Source organism: Hipposideros armiger, unplaced genomic scaffold, assembly GCF_001890085.2.
Source record: "Hipposideros armiger isolate ML-2016 unplaced genomic scaffold, ASM189008v1 scaffold_579, whole genome shotgun sequence".
NCBI lineage: Eukaryota > Metazoa > Chordata > Mammalia > Chiroptera > Hipposideridae > Hipposideros > Hipposideros armiger.
Genome location: NW_017731929.1, coordinates 183,791 through 207,389, shown reverse-complemented (window position 1 = coordinate 207,389; position 23,599 = coordinate 183,791). Strand labels below are relative to the sequence as shown.

Sequence of the window (23,599 nt, the reverse complement as noted above, 5' to 3'; positions counted from 1 at the left end):
TAGAAAGAGGAGGCAGAAGAGAAAGTACGCACACATTTTAGAAATGGGAGGAGGAAGGCATATGTCCAGCTTCCAAATTTAGGGCAACTTTCACCCATTCCGTTGTTGATACTTTAAAAGAGAAAGTATAAACTGTAAATATAAGGCTCCAGTTAAGCAGCTAGTTCTTTTTAAAAATATAATTTCCCCTCATAAAACTTTAATAGTCAAAACTGGTGCACTACAATATTTGACATTATATATAGGGAGTGATGTCAGCAAGAAAGTGGAATAAGAAGACCCCCATCCTCATTCCCTCATAGGAACACAATCTGACAGCCGCCCACGAACCAAAGGGCCTTTTGGCAGACTTTGGGATCCAAACAGAAGATTGAGAAACCCCAGTGGAACTCAATACTGAGGAGGGCCACTTTGATAAGGCAGGTGCGGACCCCGATGTCGGGCCTGTCACCAGGGATGTCCCACCTGTGGACCTGGAAGCACCCTTGTAATCCTGGCAACTAAATTCTAGCCCTGCTTGTACACAGTCCTGCCACCAGCCCGATCCACCAAAGAACCTGGGAGTACCCATGCCTATTGGTGCCCTCGGTAACAGGCACATTGACTATGAACCCAACTGTGGAACCTGAAGCAGCTCTGTGACCGGGCTCCAGCCTCACTCTACTGTGGTCTAGAGGCAGTTCTGTCTACCCAGAAACCCACCCATGGACCGGGCAGAAGCATGCTCAGGGACCAGGTGGAAACTAAATCCATTTGTACCCTTGTTACCAGGCCAGAGATCTACAGACCCAGAAGCAGTCCCATGACCAGACTCTAGCCCTGCTCAATGGAGCAGTTGGTCCATCTGTTCAGGGACCTGGCAGGATCTGTGCCCACTCAGGCCCCTGGTAACAGGCCTGCTGATGCCCAGCAGAGAGGTAGCTATAAGAAGAGAGAAGGTAGAGGAAGATAGTGAGCATCTCAAATTGAGCTGAGGTGTAGAGATCGTATTAGAAATGAATACAGTTCTCCACCTATTTGTGAATAAAATTATCATGAGTTCCAAAATTTTTAACCCATTTCTGCCTGCCTAACTGTGACCAGCCAAGTGAATTTGAGATGTGAAAGAACAGAACAGAGTAAAGCACCTTCTGAGACATTTTCACCTGCATTCATATAAGGAGTCCTGTGGTGATGATTCAGTCAGGGTTTTAACTCCTGACAAGCACTCAAAGGTGATAAGACAAACACATGAGTGGCTCTTCTCTGACTGGGGGAAATGAGAGTCTAAAAGGTTTATTGCTCCAAAGAATTGTAAAAACACCTGCATTTCATTATATGCAAAACATAGTGCTATTTGCTACATTTAGATAAATATGAATGTGAGTCTCTCATCTATCCACAATTTCATGTGCTACTGCTGACTAATTTATCAAGGCAATGGGTCAGGGGTGAAATGATACCAAAAAGTGCTCCAAGCAGCAGTCTAACAAAGAATGTAATATTAAAACTTTTTATAAAGAATTATTTCTAAATCCTTTGAAATTGAATTCCTGGGACTTCTTGGTTCCTAGAGTGAATATTAAGAATTTATTTTTCTGACTTTAATAAATTGCTAAATGCCTTTAAACTTTTAATAAATGTATGTATCTTTTTAGAAAAAAAGAAATAGATAAGGTAAAATAACTAAAGATAAATGGGGTCAGATTAAATGGTAGATGTTTGAACAAAAGAATAATCTTATATCTGTTCAATGAAATGTTATCTCTATTCAAACAATAAACTGGAAAACCAGTATGGGAGTTTTAGGAGGTAATCTAGGTGTTTGCTGTGATGAGCTGAGATTAGAGAGTAAAGGATAAACCTAAGACATTGTGGAGAATTTCTAATAAGGCTTTTTAGCTATAGAGTAAGAGGAAGGAATGAAGTATAAGAAGAAGGAAAAATACATTTTTAAGCTCAGGAAACTGAAACAATAATGAAATCACTTAAAGAAATCTGATTATGTAGAAGAGCCTGTTTGGGGAAAAATGAGACAATTATTATTTGGAAACTGTGGCATGGTGGGGCATGAGGAGAATATAATTTCAGTGTCCTACAGCTTGTTGGGTAAAAATATAGCTAAAGTTCAAGTAAAATAACAGAAGTGAAATTATGAATTTGTGAGTCATTAGCAAAAAATAAGGCTTGAATTCAATTAAAAAATATGTGCTTTTAAATTATTGTAATAACTGAAGAATTGTGAACCTCAGAAATAAAAAACATTTTTGAACAACATGATAAGTAAAACATACTGTGGATTTTAATGAATTTATAAATTTATTTATAGACTCCCAAATTCCTTACATTAAAAAGAATGATTGATAAAAGTATATCTACACCACCTTCTTTCATATACTTTAAACTACTTTTTTTAATTGAGGAACAATATTTTATAAGCCTACAATAGTAGAATCATTGAACTGAATATGGTTTGCTTTTAAACTCCACAAGACCAGTGATGAACTCATAAAGTATATTCTAAGAACTGTGCTCTCAAAACTCAAACGCCTTTTAAAATGCCATTGATGATTTTAAAAGTGAGCTGTTCACCTTTGACCTAAACTACAGTGGAGTATTGCTTATGAATAATATTTGTCAGAAGAATCTATTACATCCAATTGACTGACAGTTAATGAAGAGGAAAAAACCTTTATAAAGACAGATGGGATGTGTTACAACTGTCATAAAAGGTGGAATGCATTCTAGTATGCAGGTCTAGATGTTTGCTGAGAAGCATGCCTGCTAGGAAACTCCTCACCCAGGAATGAAGCTATAGCATAAGGCACACTTCTGTTCTGCTTTGAGTGACCCAATGGCAGCTATCAAAGATGTCACTTGAAATATACTGAGAGAAAAACGTGTCTCTTTGCAGCTAAGCAGGCAGTACCCTATGACATAACAAAGCTGAAAAAATTAAATTCTTAATATATCTCGAAAATTTACTAAGAAACCATAGCATTTGAAAACCAAAATTATGATCGTCTTCATTGTAGCTTTATTTTAGTGCTTAAATCCTTGGAAGCCTTTAATTGTCAGTCTGAATATTTAAATTTCACATATTCAATGGGTATGAAATATGAGTATTTCTGCTTATGTTAATGAGTATAAATGAGTATAGCCTTTACAATTTTGACAAATCTAATTTGACACCACAGAATCAAAGGTATAACTGAAAAGTGATTTGAGTGAAAGATGTAGATTACAGCATTGTCTTTATGAAATGCCATGTAAAGTGAAAGGAACTAGATCAATGCCAAGAAACCAGCAGACAAGAGCCAGTCAGCAAGCCAGCCATTTAACAAATATTTACTGAGACAATGCTATGTGCCAACCACTGTCTTATGGCCAAAGAAAAAGACAATGTTACTGTTCTCAGGACACAATGCTAGTAGAGAAAGACAGATAACTAAGAAAGTAAACAGAACAATGTCAGCTCATAATGAGTGTTATGAAAATAATAGAAGGTGGTAACGTGGCCACAAATAACTAGGGGAAGAAAACTACTATAGACAGAGTGAGAGAAAAATCTCCTTGGGGCTATAGCATTCAAGCTAAGATCTGATCAATGAAAAAAAGTTAACCATCCAAAGATCTGGGGAAAAGTGTTTCCAGCATAAGAGATGAAAAAATGAAAAATCGGTGGACCTAGAATATCTTGATAGTTTAGAGAAGAACAAAGAAGGACAGAATGGATGGAATACAAGATACCTGGGGGTTCATGGGACAAGACGATGTCAAGTAGGCATGCTCTTCACGGCGGCACACTGAAAGATCAAGGCAAAGGCCACGAAAAGGAGTTTGGATTTGATTCTTAGTGTAATGAAAAGCCAACAGGGCATTTTAAATAAGGAAGGGAACTGACCCACTGCATATTTTTTAAAAATGTTTGGCTTCTTGGTGTATTAATAAAATGGGTTCTAGGGAATATAAGGGAAACAGGGAGATAGACTTTCATCCTTTGCAGTAATCTGGAAACAAAGTGATGATTGCATGGGCTTGGGAAATATGCAGTAAAGAATTAACCACATCCAAAGAGAAGGTTTAGTCTTGATCCAACTATAGCCATCTAACAAGTTCTGAAACCACACTGAAAGCTGAGGATGGCAATAACCATGACAAGTTATACTTCTTTTTATTATCATCTCTATTTCATAGATGTATATCTATATAATATTTCCCAACTTTCACTTATTTTAATTTTTCTCATTTTTTGTACACAGATATTATGCATTTTGTGTAGTTAAGTATTCTAATGTCTTTCATGATTTATGATTTTTCTGTTTTGTTTATGGAACTCTTTTCTGCTTGAAAGTTATAAAGGTACTGTGCTATATTTTCTTCTAGTGATTTTAAAAGTTTTAATTTATGTGGAAATTATTTTTTAAACTCATGTGGTTACGATGTATGATACTTAACTAATTTTAACCTTCTGCCAGGTGCAACTGATCTCACAGATTCATTGCACACAAATTTTCAAATATCTAACAATTAATTTAAGTATTCAGTTCAATGATTCTACAATTGTAGGCTCATAACTCATTGCTTCCATATCCTCCCCCTCTGCCGTAACCTACCACCAGTCATATTTGTGACTTAATACAGTAAAGATATATTTCATAGGGGCATCTTTGTGTGCAATGAATCTGTGAGATCAGTAGTGCCCGATGGAGGGTTAAAAAAGTCCAGTGTATAATTAACTATCAAAAGATAATTTATTACTAACCCATTCTTTCCACACATCTTTGGAATGATGATACCTGAATTCTTTTTCAATTTTAAAGTACAATTGTATTTTTTAAAAGAAATAGACAAAACCTAGAGATAATGTATCTAAGAATATTCCAAAGATAAATCTTTTTATCCCACATTAAGCACTGAGAAATAATATCATTTATCCTGGAACAAGTAAAATATGATTACTGCAAAAAGTTTTTTAAATAACTTTTTTTATAGTTGTGCATTTTTGAAAATTTATAACTAACATATGAGGCCAGAATTCTTAAGGTACTCATCTAACTGGTTTAAAAATTTATAGTAATTGCATATTTTTTAAAAAATCTATCCAATGAACAAGTATGGACTTAGAAATTAGCTAAAATATTTTCTGATATAAATATCCAGTATTACCTGGATATTTTTATATATCATAAAGCTGTATATCTAAAAGTCCAAAACTATATTCATCAAACCATGTTACTTACTGATAGTACTGATTATAATTTTTATATCACACAGAGTAAGATCAATATTCTGGCAATGCAGGAGTACTAAATGTACCATGTTATGCCTATATAAAGATGTGAAGTTTAAAAATAATAAAGTTTCTATATAGTAATGTGTGTTTCAAATTCTGTGGCTTATTTGATTTGCTACCCATAAATTGTTCCTTCTTTCTGAATACTTGATATAAGAATTATAATCTTGTTCAGGTATTGGGTGGTTATAAATTTCAGGAGAGCTAAGAGAATGAATCTTGAATTGTCTAAACTAATCACAGCAGTTCCAGTCCCAGTGTAGTGAGCATGTGACATAACCTGGCAATATAACCTGAGAAGTGAGACAGAAATTCTGGAGTTGAAAAATGAAAGTTTGTTTAGCTGTAAAAGTCAATTAATGTTATACACCAAATTAATAGAATGAAGGACCCAAATCACATGATAATGTCAATAGATACAGAAAAAAGTATTTGATAAAAGTCAACACCCTTTCTTGATAAAACACAGAAAACTAGTAATAGAGGGGAATTTCCTTGAATGGATAAAAATCATCAGTGAAAAATACACAATTAGAATCTTATTTAATGATGAAAAATTAAATGCTTGCCTCTAAGATCAGGAAAAAGATAAGAATGTCTGCTTTCACCACTTCTATTCATCTTTGTACTAAAGGTTCTAGTAAAGACAATCATGAAACAAATAAAAGGCATCCACATAAGAAAGAAAGAAGTACAACTATCTCTATCAGATGGCATGATCTTGTGTATAGAAAATTCCAATGAATCCACAAAAATTCTATTAGAACTAATAAATAAGTTCAGCACGGTAGCAGGATACAGTGTCAAAATACAAAACTCTATGGTATTTCTACATACTAGCAATCAGAAATGAACATTTGGAACATGAAATTAAGGAAGCAATTCCCCTTAAAATATATCAAAATGATAATTACTTAGGTGTAAATTTAATAAAAGAAGTACAAAACTTGTACAATTAGAATGAGGTTTCTTTGAGAGGTGATAAAAGTGTTTTAAAATTAGGTAGTTGTAATGGTTGACAACCATGACATGTACTAAAAATCACCAATTTTATACTTTAAAATGATGAATTTATGGAATTATATTATCAAGATACCTGCTGTTAAAAGAGGCATGAGTAAAAACTTACCTTTTTATCCTCTTTTTTGTACTATAACCATCTTGCTACCATGAGAAAAATAGTTTAAGAACAATAGCTATAACCCAAAGATTGTAGTGCTGAAACGTGGAAAGAACCTGGGTCCTCAATAATGTTGTTGAACCACTGAATTAATCAACCTTGAACCCTGTATCTTTTGTGAGTTGAGAACATAGCCAGTGATCCATTCACTCCCTTCACTGAGAAGCATGCTTGTGAGAAGAAAGAAAAAAAAAAATGTGACCCAATTTAACCTCCTTGTCAATAGGAACTTCAGGAAATAGACTAATGATGTTTACTAGGAGGAAAAGACTTGCTCTACAGAGTTCTATTAGTAGGATAGTCCTAGTAAAGGATTACTATAAATAAATTGAAATCTAGATTGATGTGAAATGGTACTCTGGGGAAACTATATAACATTTAAAGCTCTCCAAAAGAATAAAACAGAGATATTTAATATATTAAATGCTTACCCAATTGTGTAAGGTAATAACCCACTCAACTAACTTGAATATTTTATCAATAATTCTGGACCAGAATGGTTATGTCTAATGTGAAAACAATGAACATAAGGAGCTTTCTTTTAAGTCTACCATCATCTTTGTCTGAGACTCTTGGTTGCCATTATCCTTAACATTATTAGTAAATCTCAATATTATGGAAGATCTCTGATTTATGTGAGCTTGATTTGTCAATCCTATATTGTGTTAGTTCACCTAGAATTCTTATGTGAGATCATACATTTTTACCAACATAAAAGCCATTTTGATTTGGGTCTTCTGAGATTTGCAGCCTAAAACATCCTAAATATACAATTTTTTACCAGATGAATGGATATCAGAAGCTACACTTAATGGATTTTCTCATTAACTTGCATAACAACCTTTCTGAATGATGTTTAATGGCTTAAACATCATTACATTTTAGAAAAATTTAATTTAATTTGAAAGACCTACAGGATTTCTGAATTTTTATACAATATGAAATTAATAACTATGTTGATCACATAAAGACAATCAAAACTCCATTAATAGTTCAAGGAAAACAGATTCTTGGAAACATATCTCTTCACAGAACAATTGGGCAAAGATGCTCCAACAAAGGGATGAAATTAATTCTCCTGAAATGGACCTTAATGAAACAGAATTATATGATTTACCTGACAGGAACTTGAAAATGACTCTCATAAAGATGTTCACCAAGGTCAAGAGAACAATTCATAAACAAAGGACTTAAATAGACATACAAATGGCCAACAGATATATGAAAAAAAACTGGTCAATGTCACAAAGTCATTAGGGAAATGCATATCAAAACCACAATGAGATATTACCTCACACCTGTCAGAATGGCCATTGCACCCCAAAATAAATAAATAAATAAATAAATAAATAAATAAATAAATAAATAAATGGCAACAAGTGTTGGCTAAGAAGAGAAGAAATTGGAACCCTTATACATTGTTGATTGAAAGCAAAATGGTACAGCTGCTATATAAAACAGTGTGGAGGTTCCTCAAAAAGTTAGAAATAGGATTAGATCCAGCAATCCTACTTCTGGTTACATAGACAAAAGAATTGAAATCAGGATCTTAAAGAGATATTAGAACTCCTAAGTTAATTACAGCACTCTTCATATAGCTAAGGTATGGAAACAACCTAACTGTCCATCAAGAGATGAATGGATAAAGAAAATGTGGTATACACGTACGATGGAATATTATGCAGCCTTAAAAATGAAGGAAACTCTGCCATATGCAACAACTTTGAGGACATTATGCTAAGCAAAATACATCAGTCACAGAAAGACAAATATTGCATGATTTCACTTAAATGAGGCACCTAAAATAGTCATATTCTTAAAATCTGAGAGTGGAATTGTGGTTTTCAGTCAGGAGCTGAGGGAAAGGAGAAATAAGGAGTTACTAACCAATGGGCATAAAGTTTCAGTCAAGCAATATGAATTAACCTTTGTAAATCTGTTGTACAACATTGTGCCCATAATCAATAACAACATACTGTACACTTAAAATTTTAAGAGGGTAGATCTCATATTAAGTGGTCTTCCCACAATAATATAAAATAATTTCTTAAAAAAACAGATATATTTGGTTAACTTCCTTATGTATATAGAATATAATCAGTACTATACTTTTAGATTTGTCACTACACAGAATTGTGAATTATGAGAATTGCCTGAATTTTACCTCTAACATGTACATGGGTTTTTTAGAGTTAAATATTTTCCATGTATAATGAATACAACCTTATTAATATTTTTTTCTGAATAACCTTTACCAAGGTAAGAGGTATACTGAAGATTTAATAGAATACCATTTAAAGTTTCAATTAATTCTAAGATTCCAATTAACTTTCATTTACTTTTTAAAAAGGAATTATTACTCTGTGCTAATGTATTTTTCCTAAGTTAAAGTGAATCAAAATGAAGCATTCAAAGTTATTTTACAACTGTGGCATATATTTCACTCGCTACTATCATTGTAGAACCTGTTGAGGAAAATTATTCTCAACAAAAGAATGAAAGAAAAATGTCATATTGATTTTTCCCATTCATAGACAACACTGAATGGAAAAATATTGGATCCCACATGTCTTTACATCATAACACTGGAATAAACCAATACAAAGTTAACGGTATTACAACCTGCCACCAAACTTAAGAAGTTAATTATAAACCATATTGAAAATACGCTTTTCATGTATTAAAAAAAGTTACCAAGGAACTTGAAAGTAAGCAAAGAGATGGGAGATGATGGCAGAGTGGAGAAGTGGAGAAAGAACCAATGCAATTATCTTCAAATATTTAATACATGTGGGAAATGGAATAGACTTTGATTTCCTCCAGAAAGCAAAGCTTAAGCTAAAATTTGGGAGATATGGAAAGATAGATTTCATTTTAATATAAGGAAAAATCTTTCACAGTGTTGAAAAGTGGAACGACCTGCTTTGGGAGATAGGGAGTTCCTTATCTGTGTTGACTTTTAAGCAAAATTTGACTGTGAACTATTTGCAAATGGTCTAAAACGGATCTGTGCATTGGATGAAAACTACACGATCAAAAGATTTTTATTATTCTATATTTTTGGTTCTATTATTCATTATTTATTTTATGGGACACACTAAATTAGTGTCTGTTAGTTTCTCACAGAATATGCCATTTCCAAGTTTTATTTTCACAACACAGATTCCAGATAATCTAGCTTATTAAAAATAGATCATTTTACCACTCTGAAATCCAAAATGGGAACATAGGAGATGGCATTTCGAATATCGTATACAACCCAAAGCTGTGTTTCTCTCTTTGTAAAGTTATATGTAAATCATCTGATACAAATCCTAACTGGCTGGATGCATAAAGGTCTACATACAGCGGTTCTCAACCTGTGGGTCGCGACCCCTTTGAGGGTCGAACAACCCTTTCACAGGGGTCGCCTAAGACCATTGGAAAACAAAAATATATTTACATTACGATTCATAACAGTAGCAAAATTACAGTTATAGAGTAGCAACGAAAATAATCATATGATTGGGGGTCACCACAACATGAGGAACTGTATTAAGGGGTCGTGGCATTAGGAAGGTTGAGAACCTCTGGTACAACATCAAGTAAGAGAAATATTATATTTTCCTCTATGATGAGGACAACATCTTACTACCTTGTTTAACAGCTACCTGTAAAGGTTAGGTTTTCTCAAACTGTAATGTCAGAAGTGGTTTAATAAAACAGATTCCTAGACACCACTTAGGATTTTTACCTGAAGTACTAGAACAAGGCCCATGAATTTACACTGGAAATAAGGACACCACATGATATTATACAAAGTCTGTATAAATGCTTTCACAAACAGTGCTGTAGGATAACAACTGTCAGAGAGAATTTCTTAGTTATCTTTTTCACAGTCTCATGCAAATAGACATTTTTTTTTTAATTTCATTCAATAGGTCAACTAACATAGTTAACTCGGCATAGTGAGTTAATTAGTATGAACTCTGAAGCCAGGCTGCCTAGGTTAAGTCTCAGATGTACCATTTACAAACTATATTTCCTTGGACAAATATTATCTTAGTGTCTCAGTTTAATCATCTATAAAACGGGGATATGTAAATATGAATATCTACAGTATAGTCTTGTAATGATTGATGAGTTAGGTGATACATGGTTAGTACCTAGAATAGTGCCTGACACATAGTAAGAGCTCAATAAATGTTAACTATTATTATCCTCTATGACCCATCAAGGCAAAATGTTTTTCAAAATCAGAATTTCAACAGGGATCAAGGAAAAATTCTGTGTGTTTAAATAAATTAATTTCTGTCACCTTCCCTCATATTTTTCCAGCTCGAAATGATCTCTTCTAAGGGCTATGATATACAAATTTGTGTTTCAAATAAGGATTTACTCAGGCACTTGAGGGAAAACAAACCTGCCTACAGCTCAACACCATTGTAATGTATTAGTATGCTTGGGCTGCCATAACAAAATACCATAGACTGGTTAAAATGCCACTAAACAAAATAAATTTATCTTTTTTTTTTTTTTTTTTTACTGCTCTGGATGCTGGGATGTCCAACATCAAGCTGCCAGCTGATTCTGTCAGGGCTTTCCTCCTGGTTTAGCTGGCTGTCTTCTTGCTGTGTCCTCTCATGGAGGAGAAAATGAGCTCTTTGGTGTCTTTTCCTATAAGGACACTAATTCTATCATATCAGGGCCCAAATGTCATGATCTCATTTAATACCTCCTGGTAGGATCTGTCTCCAGTCACACCGGGGGGTTATAGTTTCAACATATGAATTGGGGGGGAGGAGTGGACAAATTAGTCCATAGCAGCAGGTGTGTAGGATGGTCCTTCATGAAAGGCATAATAAAAGTCAGACACCTTGACTTTCAAATGAACGTTAAATGCATAGTTGGTATTTATAAGTATTTATAGAAATTTATATTCAATCAAAAACACCAAAACTTCAGTCACTGGCCAGAAACCTCACTCTAGAATTAATAGACATCTGACTCTATGAAAAGCTTGTCTGACACAAAATCTCAGAATGAAAATGAGACGTGCTAAGTAGCCATTCATTCCTCTAGATTCTTCAACTTCTGCTTCCATATCAGGTCAGATTACCAGGAAATTATCTTCATGGAAGTTATTACCTTAGTATCCTATAACATTGCTTTCACAAAACTGTGGTTTGAAGTGTTTATATAAAAATAGTCCATAAGAATACTATTTGACTTGTTCATAAAAAGACTATTGATACCATTTTTAAATGTTTTTCAGTGTCATTTATATCTTTACATGTAAATAGAATAGGATTTCCAGGATACAAAGTACACATAAAAATGTGTTAGAAAAAAATCCTTCCTCACTGATGTTTTCCCATTAAACAATAACATTAATTACAACGTTAACAACCATAACATCTATTAACATTTATTAGACCTTTAGCGTCCACAAAATACTATACCAAGTGTTTACATGTTTCCATTATTTTTTTTTCTCACAAAAAAGCCCTATTATGAGAATAGTATTCTTATCATAATTATCAGGTAAAGAAATGAAGTCAGCAGGATTAAATAATTTGACCTGGGATTCCAAGATATAAGTGACGGAATGAAAATACAAATCCATGTGACTGCAGAACTGATTCCTTCACTATCAACAAAAAAATTTACTTACTTGAAGGGTAAAATTATAAGAAAAAAATCATTTTCAATTGAATACAGCAGCAGCTTCAGGATCTTTATATCACTTTCTAAAGAGACAGACCTATCCTCTCTAGGAATCACGTTGACAAGGCCTGCAGAGATGGTAATACTTGTGGAGCTATCTATTTTCCATGGTCTTGTAGAACTGATGATCATCATCAATAGTCATGCATACAGGAAAACCCAGACAAAATCATTTTCCCTATGAGGAAAATCAATCAGTGATGCTACAAAGATTCAGGTTATAATGAATCACGTCAACACAATTTTTAAGTGCTATCATTTGACTGGTGAAATATTTGACTATGTATTTGTACAGTCATGTAAAGTAATGGCTTTTTCATGGCAGTGACTGATGAGAAAAGCCAAGAATCCAGTTCAGACATGAGGAGGAGACCAAAAGTTTATGTCTAGAGGAGGTACATTCTCTGATTCTGACAGAGATGGAGAAGACTGCAGAATTTTCTCCCATTCTTGAAATGTGTTTAACAGAACAGCCATCAGATAATCAACTTACTTGAAAAGTTCCCTACAGGAAACCATAAAGATGCTGTAAGTACTGAGGGTTTCAAAACACTCAGAATCATGAGACAAATGCTACTAGTATTATTTCTGGCTTGTATGTGAAGTTTCATGTCATAGAAAATGTATTGATTTTTGACTGTGGAGGAGGCAATTTTGATACGTCTATTCTCTTTTTTTCAGATCAGATTTTTAAAGATATTCCACAGCTAGAAGCATCTATTTGCTCACTTGGGTTGAAAAAAACAGTTAAAAAAAATACTAGTGAAGTACTTTATTGCTGCGTTCAAGAGAAAGCGTAAGAAGGACATCAGTGAAAGCGAAAGAGCCAGCCATCCACACCGCTTGTGAATGTACAAAGGGCACATCTTTCCAGAACTCAATCTGTTAGGAATTGCCTTCTGCCTCTCTATTATAACGCCATTTAGAAGAATAAAATGATGACACCACATAATCTGTAGAGAAGGCTCTTTGATCATTGTCTGATGATCGATACACTAAGGTTCAGAAATTCTTACAGGACTTATTCAATAAGTAATTAAACAAAAGTATCAACCTTACAGAGACAATCACTTATTATATAACACAAGTATCTAGGCAGCTACCTCACCTAGGAACACATATGAAAATAATTTGTTGTTTTTTGGATATCATAATTTTCCCTTGGTATCGAAATCATACTGAGCAGAAATAAGTGTGCTCATTTAGACATAAAGATGAGTCTTGATGAGTCACCAAGGATGACTATATACTTGGCAAGTTCAAGCTCACAGATAGCTCTCTATAATGTATAGCATTGCTCAGAAGGAAGAAAGCTCACATAAATGCCAATAAAATTCTCAACAGTTCTGCTGTGGACGCAGATAGAATTATTACAGGAAAAGAGAATAATATTTGAGCTAGGAAATTTTGGGCTGTGTAATACAGGAATCTGAACAATACAAAACTATAGATACATGAAAAAGATGAAAATCTGTTCCGAGAACTTACCCAAATTATGTGCCTGTACCACCAAAATCAAATCTTCAGAAGAAGATAAGAACTTGAAAGATCAGCAATAAGCAAATGAATGCAATGAAATCATCAACTGGATGGCAAAAAAAAAAAATCAGACTGTTCAGGAGATAAAAAATTTGAGTATCCACAGAAAGATGCAACCCTGTCATCTTGAGATTATGCTAGCGTTCAGGGGTCATGGTCAGAGGGAGGCAAGGAGGCTCTGGGAGCAAAGACCCTCCCTATGGAGAAGCATCTTCTGGACACATAACAGGGAAAAAGAACAGTGAAAGAAGAACTAATTCTACACAGCTAGAAAAAAAAAGTTGAAGATCTAGAATTTGTAGCTGAACCTGTTTAGTGGAAGTTTAAAAATCATTATCATGTTTAGCTGATGTGTAGGAAGATTTCTGATTACTCTGAATACTTACGAGTGTGAACAGAAAACAAAGTAAATACTTCTTCACTTTATCAATGCTATAAACATGGGAGAAATACAATTTAGTGTACCAGACACTAAAGGTCTGTTTTAAATTGGTGCTAATAAAAAATAAATATAATCTTCTTGAAAACTGGGAAAAGGCCAAGCAAATTGCTTTCAGAAATGAGAAATGATACGTTCCGATCCACTGATTAAACTAAAAATATATTGCAAGTGATTTAAAAATAGTGAGCAAGTTTTTGAGAATGAAATTAATATCTGATACTAAGGCTTTATTATTTAAAATTATATTCAAACATAATTTACCCCATATGAGCGAACTATGGTTCTTAAGAAAGACAATATCTTGCCTCCTGTCATACTTTCAAAATCTTGCAATTATATTTTTAATTCAGTGATTTGTTTAAATCACTATATGCTAAATACTATGCTAGAGGCTGGGTTAAATACAAATATAATTGAGACATGATTCTCCATTCTCAATTAACATAACGAAAGTGAGTCATATACATAACAGCCTATAATAACACAGATTGCAATGATAGTCATAAAGTTCTAGTCACCCTAAAAGTACACTTTTGAATTTATATTGTCTCTGTAGTACCCTTTTAAAAAATAAAAGTTGTTTATTCTAATAGGCCCCATAAACAACAGTAGCAAAACAACCTTTAGCCTTGAGACACAAGACAGGTACATTTTGATGGAGTGTAAGATGTCATATGTGAAGAATGGACTAAATTATGTGAGTGACTGAAGAGAAATCCTCTGGGTGGGAAAAGAACAAGAGAAATAGCAGAGGCCTAGAGACAATGGAGAACAAGATGGATGAGAAGTTCTTAAATGGAAAAGAATAAAACAAACTTATATACATTTCATAAGTTTCCCCAAGGTCATATTTTGTTTCCAATGAATACAATTAGAATCATGAATCAACTGACTTTAATTTATATTTCAGTTGTTTTAAAATTATTGATCAAAAATTTTTGTTATAAGATATTCTTCCTAAATTTGTAGGAAATTCCACTGAATTTAAAATTATTTCCCACTTTTAAGTGTTAACTTTTTATAAAAGACTTATTACTATATGTATACAAGGACATTTTAAAAATATTTTTCATGAAGTAGAAAAATACTTTACTTACAATTATCTGATATTTTTGAAGAAAAATAGTTCAAAAGACCTAAAACACTTGTTTCCCTCAATTCTGGCTGTTCTGGTTTGTCCATGGGTAAAATATCTTTTTGCGAACTTTTACATTCACAGAAACCAACAAAAGCAGTTTTTCGCAAATTAGAAGTGGCTGCATACAAGCAGATTTCTGCGAGAATTGTTGTATATATGTAGACTACATTCCAGGCCCAGGAAAAATCATCTACCTTGCAGCTTTCTTCCTAAAATGAGAAAATAGCTATTAGATAATCCAAGTATGTTTTTGTCATAGCTAAGAACTATGTACTTATAATAAGAAATATCTTCAAATTTCATAGAGCTGTTAAAAGACCATAATCAACTAATATTTCTAAAATGTACTCATTAAAAACAGATTTTAGGGCTGGCCAAGTGGCTTAGTTGGTTAAGAATTAGCTTAAGAGCACGAGAGCTGAGCAACAGGACCGCCAGTTCAGTTCCCACATGGGCCAGTGATGCTGTGCCTGAGCTGAGCTGCCGCTGAGCTGCCAACAGGTGGCAGGATGGCTCAACTGGTGAGAGCACGTGCTCCTAACAACAAGATTGCCTGTTTGATGGTGGGCTAAGCCCGCCCGCAACTAAGACTGAATTCAGCGCCTTGAGCTGAGCTGCAACCTGGATGGCTCAGTGAACAGAGCATGTGCTCTTAACAAGAAGGCTGCTGGTTTGACTCCCGCATGGGATGGTGGCTACGCCCACCCACAACTAAGATTGAACACAGCACTTTGAGTTTAGAGGCCATGAGCTGCCAACGGGCAGCCAGATGGTGACTGGCACCCTCCACAACTAAGATTGCAGAACAACAACTTGGCTGGTCCCCTCCCCCAATTCCCCTATTTAAAAAAACACACACAAAAATAAAACAGATTTTACATGGGTAGATTGCATAAAACCCAGTTCAAAAAATATAAAATACAAGTAGCTAAAATGTATATAGAGAACTACTGTTTAATTCCCTTAGTCATGAATGGAATGTAAAATAATCCTACAAGATACTATTTTTCATATCATATTTTAAAAGAATCTTTTCTATGTAAAGCTCAATTCTAGATTTTAAAAGTGTGGCTCTTTTAGACATTTTTCATAAGAAAGCAACAAAGCTATATATTCTGGAAAATAATTTGGACATCTGTCCTAAGACTTTCAAGTACATAGTATATCACTCAGTAATTTGATTTTCTGAATTTATTCTAAAGAAATAGTCATAAATGCAGATAACATTTTTACATATAAGAATACCAGTTCAACATTATTTGTAATTAACTGAATTATTATAAACAAACTCAATGTTCAACAGTACAGAAATGATTAAATTATCTCATCTCCACTAAAGTGTAAATTCTAACAAAACATGGTACAAAGAAAAATGTTTTTATAATATATTTTAAACTTTTTAAAATAGGAAACTGGTCCACATATAAGTATATGATCTCAAATTTGTTAATACAAGTTAAAGTTCCTCTCGAGTGTGTGTGTGTGTGTGTGTAAATATATAATCTATTTCTATCTCTATCTACATATATATTTATATTTACCTGTCTATCTCTACTGGGATATATGATAAATATACATTTACTTTTATATTTAATTATACTTATTATTACAAAGTTATGCTCATTATAAGCCCTAATATGATATAGCATTTAAATAGTGTCAAAAAAAATTGTTTCTATTCAGGTCTTTTTGCACACCAAAATTAACAATGCATTGTTACCTCTTTCTGAACAGACATAATGCTTAAAAGAAAATCTCTCATTAGGTCCGTTAAAGTTTTCAAGCAGGCCATATTTAATTTGGCAGCCTCTCCAAGGACCAACAAAGCCAGTGCTGAATCCAACCTGAAAATTTTATTAAGAAAACGACAAGGACTTTAATGTAAAATAATAATAAACAGTTATTAATGTCAAAAATAAGAGGCCAGAAGAAATAAGTATCCTGGGTTACCAGATACATTTACTTTCAGTAAAGTACAGTATTGGTTGACACTGGTTATGATAAAAGTCCTCAAGAAAGAGCCACATTTTGGCAAGATATCTGAGTTCAGAGTAGTGTTTTGACAAAACTCTGAGAATAATAAATATTACAAAATATAACATTTCTTTATAGATGCTATATAATAAGCAATCAAGGGCTCAGGTTCTAGAGATTGTCCCCAAAATCTCACAATAGGTTTTGATTTTCACCTTTGTGCAACTGATTCCAAGAGGTGAGTTTCAAGAGAATGTTTTCTTTTCAAAAGAGAGAATAAAAAATGGTCTTCCTAATTATTCAAAAAATTCAGCATTATTTGATTTTACAAGAAGTTCAGTTTCTCAAAATAAAATTTATATTGCACATTAATTAAATGAGACAGTCAAGATTTATTTAGCTAAATATTATATAATAGCTGAGAAATCATACAAGAAGCTATTAGCCATTAATGTACATGTATTCTGATAGTTTCAGGAAATTATACATTTAGTGCTATTTTTAGCCAATTAAAAGAGGTATAGTTTGAAAGAAAATTGCTAAAAATGTAAATGTAAAAATTGCCTAGAGCTGCATATTGCATTGATTTATAGGCCATTAATAAGTTAAAGAGTTAGTACATTTTACAACTACATTTTAATTTCACTACTGTGATATTTCAGGCCAGTGTTTCAAGTTCATCATCATTTTTAAAAGGAAACATCTCTCATCATGGAAAAAAAAGACAATTCTTTAGATTAAAAGGAGCTTTACAGATCTCAATGTGGTTTCACATAAATTATCTCATTTGATCTGAATTACAATTTTTGACACATTCAAGACCTTTTTTAAACCTCTTTGTAATGTTAGAAAATTGAGACATAAATAGATCTAGGAGATTTGTCCAAGCTCATGTCGTAAGCTAGGTTAACTATAACTGAAGTCTTCTCCCACCTATAGGTATTTCCTGTTTTGCTATTTTGCTTTTCCAAACTATTATTTAAGTACATCAATATTTAACTTTAGTAATACAACATTGTTTATTGCCTACTTAATATCATTTGGCTCCTTCTTCCTTTTAGAACTGAACCTCAATTTTGTTCAAGATGGCAAAGTACTCAGTTAATATTGCCCCCTCAACATGGAAATGTTCTATATCTTGATTGCAGTAGTGATTATATTGGTGTATGCATTTGTCAAAGGTCGTAGATCTGTATACATAAAATGTGTACATTTCATTGTATGTAAATTATACTTCAATAAATTTGATTTCAAAAATGACTCAATGGAATTGTAATAGATAAGCATGATATCGGGGGTGGGAGGGCAGTAGATGGGGGAGGGGGGTTGTTACTTTGTGAGGGTGAAAAGGGTAACTATTGCATTGTTCTGTACACCTGAAACTAACAATAAAAAAAAATGACTCCTCAGACTCCATTGCAGCTTGGAATAGCCATAAATGTAGGTTTGGTCAATATAAATGGAAATATACCATGAAAGACTTCTAGGTAAGCTATTATTTCTCTGATTAATAAAAAAGATTAAATTTAGATAACAGGTGGTTTTTTGTTTTGTTTTGTTTTTTCTCCTTTGCTCACCCTTTTCCTCCTGCTTGGGATGCATACTCGTACATGATACCAGAAGTAGAGTAGCCATCTTGCAACAATGAGGATAAAAGTCACATACTAAGAAGAAAAGGAAGGCAGAGGAGCTTGGGTCTTGGGGATTCCCTTAAGCATGTGTATCAGTAGTGCACTGCTTGTCATGTGCAATAAATAAAGCCTATTAGGCAATATAGTTGTGGTCAGGTTACTATTTCATCCACAAGAACTGAATCCTAACTGATACACTTAACATAATGTTTACTAGCATAAACTTTAAAGTCAGAAAACTTATGGATAAGTTCTTATCTCCACCACTAATTAAGCTAGGGCAATTTGTGTGCCCTCCCTCACTCTTAATCTACTCATCTGTAAATTAAAAACAGCAGAACCTACTTTTCAGAGATATTCTGAGCTTTAAATGAAATACTTTATGTAAAATTGCCAGGTTCAAAATACTGAACTGAATTATAAAAATACTATTCTTTCAAAGTCAAAGAACACAAGTTTCTTTTTCTGTGAAGTCCTGGAGTAACAGAAGGAAAAGGTTCAAATGATGACGTCATTCCCCAGAGGATGCGGGGCTCATACACCATGATATGGTCAAGTAAAGGAGAGGACAGGCTTAGAGTTCAAAAAACTTCTTTTCCCAAAATATACCTCATCATTATATGGCTTTGTTTCTTCTTTTCTCTTTCAAGTCTGGAAAATTATAACTAACCTGGGACACTCTCACTGAAATATGGGCTAAAAAAGATTTACCTGCGTCAGCCACCTATGGTAGAAAAAATGCTGCACCAGAAACACTAATTTCAATCAATGCTGCTGATTGCAAAATTTTCTATAAGTAAAAACGCTTTTTCCAAAAATAGAAGCATCAATACCTATAAACTGGTGTTTGTTGAAAATCAATGCACGTGGAAAGGAGAATTCAAATTGGATTATGTTAGAAATTTTAACACAGCACTTGCTTCTTTGTGAACTCATTATAATATACCAAGTCCCAATCATTAAAACATTGACTTTGTTTTACAATGTCATGAAAGTAAACATATACAAAGTAATTTATAAATATTATAGATTCCCCATTAATTTTGTAAGAAACCAAGGCAGAGGTTTACTAGCTTGTCTAAAATTGCATAGTTGCTTTATTTGATTAATTGTTACTTGATTAATCTTAGTTTTTAGTTTAACTTTGAAAATCAATGTGAATCACTGCCCATAACTGAGCAGTACCAGGTCCCAGACTGTGCTTCAGCTAGCCCGACTTCAGTCCAGTGTTCTTCCTATACTTATAGAAGTCAGCTAACCTATAATAACTTAGGGTTTCATAAAAAGCTACCTGTCTGTGTACATACACCCTTATAAAAAGTTTAGGAAATTCAGCATCAAAATAGTTTTCTGGGTTCTCCTTACTCCTCTACATCTGTTTCCTCAATGACAAAATTGTAATTTTAAAAGATGGAATTAAATGCTTCCAAGTCAGAACCCATGTACAGGGTAATTTTAATCTTTCAACAGATACCTCAGGAAACACTGGCGATGTCAAAAACCCACACAGCCTGAAGACTAAGAATGAACAAGAGGTCACTAAGAATAGCAACTTATAGGGAATTTCCGTAAACCACAGAATTAATGGAACTGGATCGAAAGCAGGAATAAGGAGTATTCACATGCCACTTCATGAAACACAGCAGCCTTTTGTCCCCAAAGAAAGTTAATTTTTTTTTAAAAAAAGAAGACCTCTACTGTCTACCCTATTTTTCACAGAATCAACAAAAGTGCATTTACTTTGGGGTACTGATTTTTTTAAGGAGCCAGAGTATTATTTCTTTGCTTCTTTCTCTTCTCTCCATAATTATTCAGAGGTGACAACTTCCAGGTGACAAAAAGTGTAGAAACACTTCTTGTGAGGGTGTGTGTGTAGGAGATGGGGCAGGAGGGGTGCTATAAGACAATACAGAAGTATATTTTCTCCTTAAAGGTAAAATATCAAAGAGTAGGGAGAATACAGGAAGGCCCCTGATGATATTTCATGTTGAGTGTTACAGCTTTTAATAATGCTGTTAGGTACGTAGTGAACACAAATCTCTTATTTAAAAATATCAAGCTTTTTATAGATTTCTCCTAGCTCTGAGATAAATAGAATGGAAAATGGAGGAGGAAACCCAACATGAGACCAACGAGAAATGTATTATAGCAAAGGTCAAAGCGAGTGTCAGTCTGAATATTCAGAGAGGATCATACCTCTGAAAATGATTTCTTACAGGACCCAGAGACATTTTTACAAGATTCTTAAGTATCTTTAGTAAAGCCCAGGAAGAAGAAACAGTAACAAAAGCTTGGGCACTGATATTAAAGGCACTATATTAAGAAAACAAGAGATTGCAAGGAAATTAAAATTACAAAAATATAATTCAAATCCATAATTGAGAATGTTAACCACAAAACTAACACATGAAAGGGAGCAAACTTGAAAAATTCTTCTATAATTTAAAGAAAGGCAACTGCATTTAAAGCTGGCAAGCTGATATCCATTATTAATATCTATTGAAACAACAAAAGAAACATTAAATCAAGAAAATAATAAATGTAGTCCCACAAGATAAAAAAACAAAAACCTTACAGATTTTAAAGTTATGAAGAATAGGGGATCCAAGTAAAACAGAGCCTGCCCACTGCCAAGAAACCCAAAATTTAATGTAAAATTTAATGCAGGCATATATGAGTTTTCCACCAAAATGTAATAAAAACCCTAAGGACAGAGAGGCAGGAGTTGGGAACACATGTAAATAATGAGTAATCAATGGAAAGCCTTCAAAAAATATAGACCAATAGCTAGAGCCTTTGTGTGTAGTTTCACATAGTAGGGGCTTTTCTGTAAGTAAAATGGAGGATTTGCCCCAATAGCTTCCTAAAATCGTCAGTGATACAAGAGAGGCTCTTGTCTACTGCCTGCCTACCAAATCACAAAGGTGTTCCTAAAAAATTCTGGATTGAAAATAAAAGTTTAAAAAGAGGTAGACTGACTGAACATATCATCATAACTGTAAGTTAGAAAACAACATAGCAATATATATAGATTTAAAAAGCGAATTAAATTAAAAAAAATACAGCTGGGAACATGGAAGCCTATTTCCAGACAAAATGTACATTATACTCTTTAGAGGAAAAATAAATGGTGACAAATGCTACACTCAGCCAAGGGCTGGTTGTGTGTAATCAAGGGCTCACCTAATTGGTCACCTATGTTCATACTTAGGAATTTACTTACTGCACTGTACACCTAAAGTTGATGTTGTATAATATTGTATGTCAACTATAAGTGAATATATATATATAGTCATGGGATGTGGAGTATAGTGTGGGAGTGGAGTCAAGGGAATTTTAATAGATATGTATGATATTGGGGGGGACTGGGGCAGCAGATTGGGGGAGGGGGTTGTCACTTCGAGGGGTAAAAGTATAACTATTGCACTGTGTTGTACAGCTGAAACTAATTCTAAAAAAGTGTATTTCACAATAAAAAATAATAATTTAAAAAATAAAAATAAAAATAAATGAAAGACAAAAAATTTACTCAAGCCAACCAGAGAATAAATAGTACTTAAGAGCTTAAGAACAGGAAATTCTACTAAGTGGCTGATAGTGATTGCAAAAAAATAGATAAATTTTAATGTCAAATAATTTTATAAATATGATCCAAAAAGTAAATGTAAATACACAAATTGTTCTTTAAGGAGACAATACAACATGTTAAATAATAATTTGACCATAATATTATCAGAAACTCAAGTTTATATTAACAGGACAGGAAGGGGATGATTAGGATAAATAAATTAGTCTCAATCTTCATTGCATCCGGAGCAGAGTGTGGTCATAAATTAATTCTTGATTTTGACCATTTAAGAAAACTGGTTTAAAGAATACTTTTTCTTTTTTTTTTTTTTTTTTTTTTTTTGCTATTGCCTGATTTTTGATACTCAGAAAAGATGGACTATACAAAAAGCTAGTCTTTGGTATGTCAGCTAACAGGGTTCTTTCTCCTGCTTATAGGAGTTCATTCTTGGAACTCCAGGGAAGAATGTGGGGCAGAAGGAAGGAAGGAGTGTCAACAGGCCATGAGTGCTCTCTCATCAGAGAAGGCATAGGTGAGTACTAATTGCTTTCTTTCATTCAGCTCTATCAGGCACTTCCTCTGACTGTGTGGGCAGTTGGTGGCAATTAATCCCAGTAGCACGATGTTTCAGTCTTTGTTTTTTCTCTTCTTGATTTTTTTAAATCATGGCAAGTGAGGAGACCCTGATTGGATCTGCAACCCCTGTGCCATGTAAAAACAATTCTTACTAAATAAATTTAAGTGGGAGAATGTTGTAGTCCTGGAAGCAGAGTATGATAATTGAGGAGAAAACTTAAGAAAAAAAATAAATAAGCTACAAGAGCTATGAGACAATGATGGCCCGAACCAAGATTGTGACAGTGGGAGTCGGGAGCATGGGAACAGCTCTGAAATGTTATAGTTAAGTCATCTAATTTGGTTCCTTTGAGCAGAGCACAAGGGTCAGGTACTGAGATAGAAATTCAGTAGGCAGGAGTCTGGCTGGAAAAACATTAATTTAGATCTGAACTAGCAGGAAATGAAATATTAGGGGAGAATGAGGGTATAAAAAGTGTCTTGGGGGCCGGCGGAGTGGCGCGATGGTTAAGAACTGGCTTGGGATGCCAGAGGGCCACGGTTCGGATCCCACATATGAGGGTCAGTGAC

At 33.8% G+C, this 23,599-nt stretch overlaps 1 protein-coding gene across 1 annotated transcript in view; it reads right to left on the bottom strand.

Moving 5' to 3' along the window:
- TMEM232 (transmembrane protein 232) overlaps window positions 1-23,599 on the bottom strand; it is a gene marked incomplete at its 5' end in the record, with an annotated part of 164,157 nt that overhangs the window by 97,451 nt on the left and 43,107 nt on the right. The window contains 2 exons of the mRNA XM_019624105.1: window positions 15,240-15,489; window positions 17,001-17,124. Coding sequence (XP_019479650.1) covers window positions 15,240-15,489; window positions 17,001-17,124 — 374 coding nt within the window. The remainder of the gene's footprint in view (window positions 1-15,239; window positions 15,490-17,000; window positions 17,125-23,599) is intronic.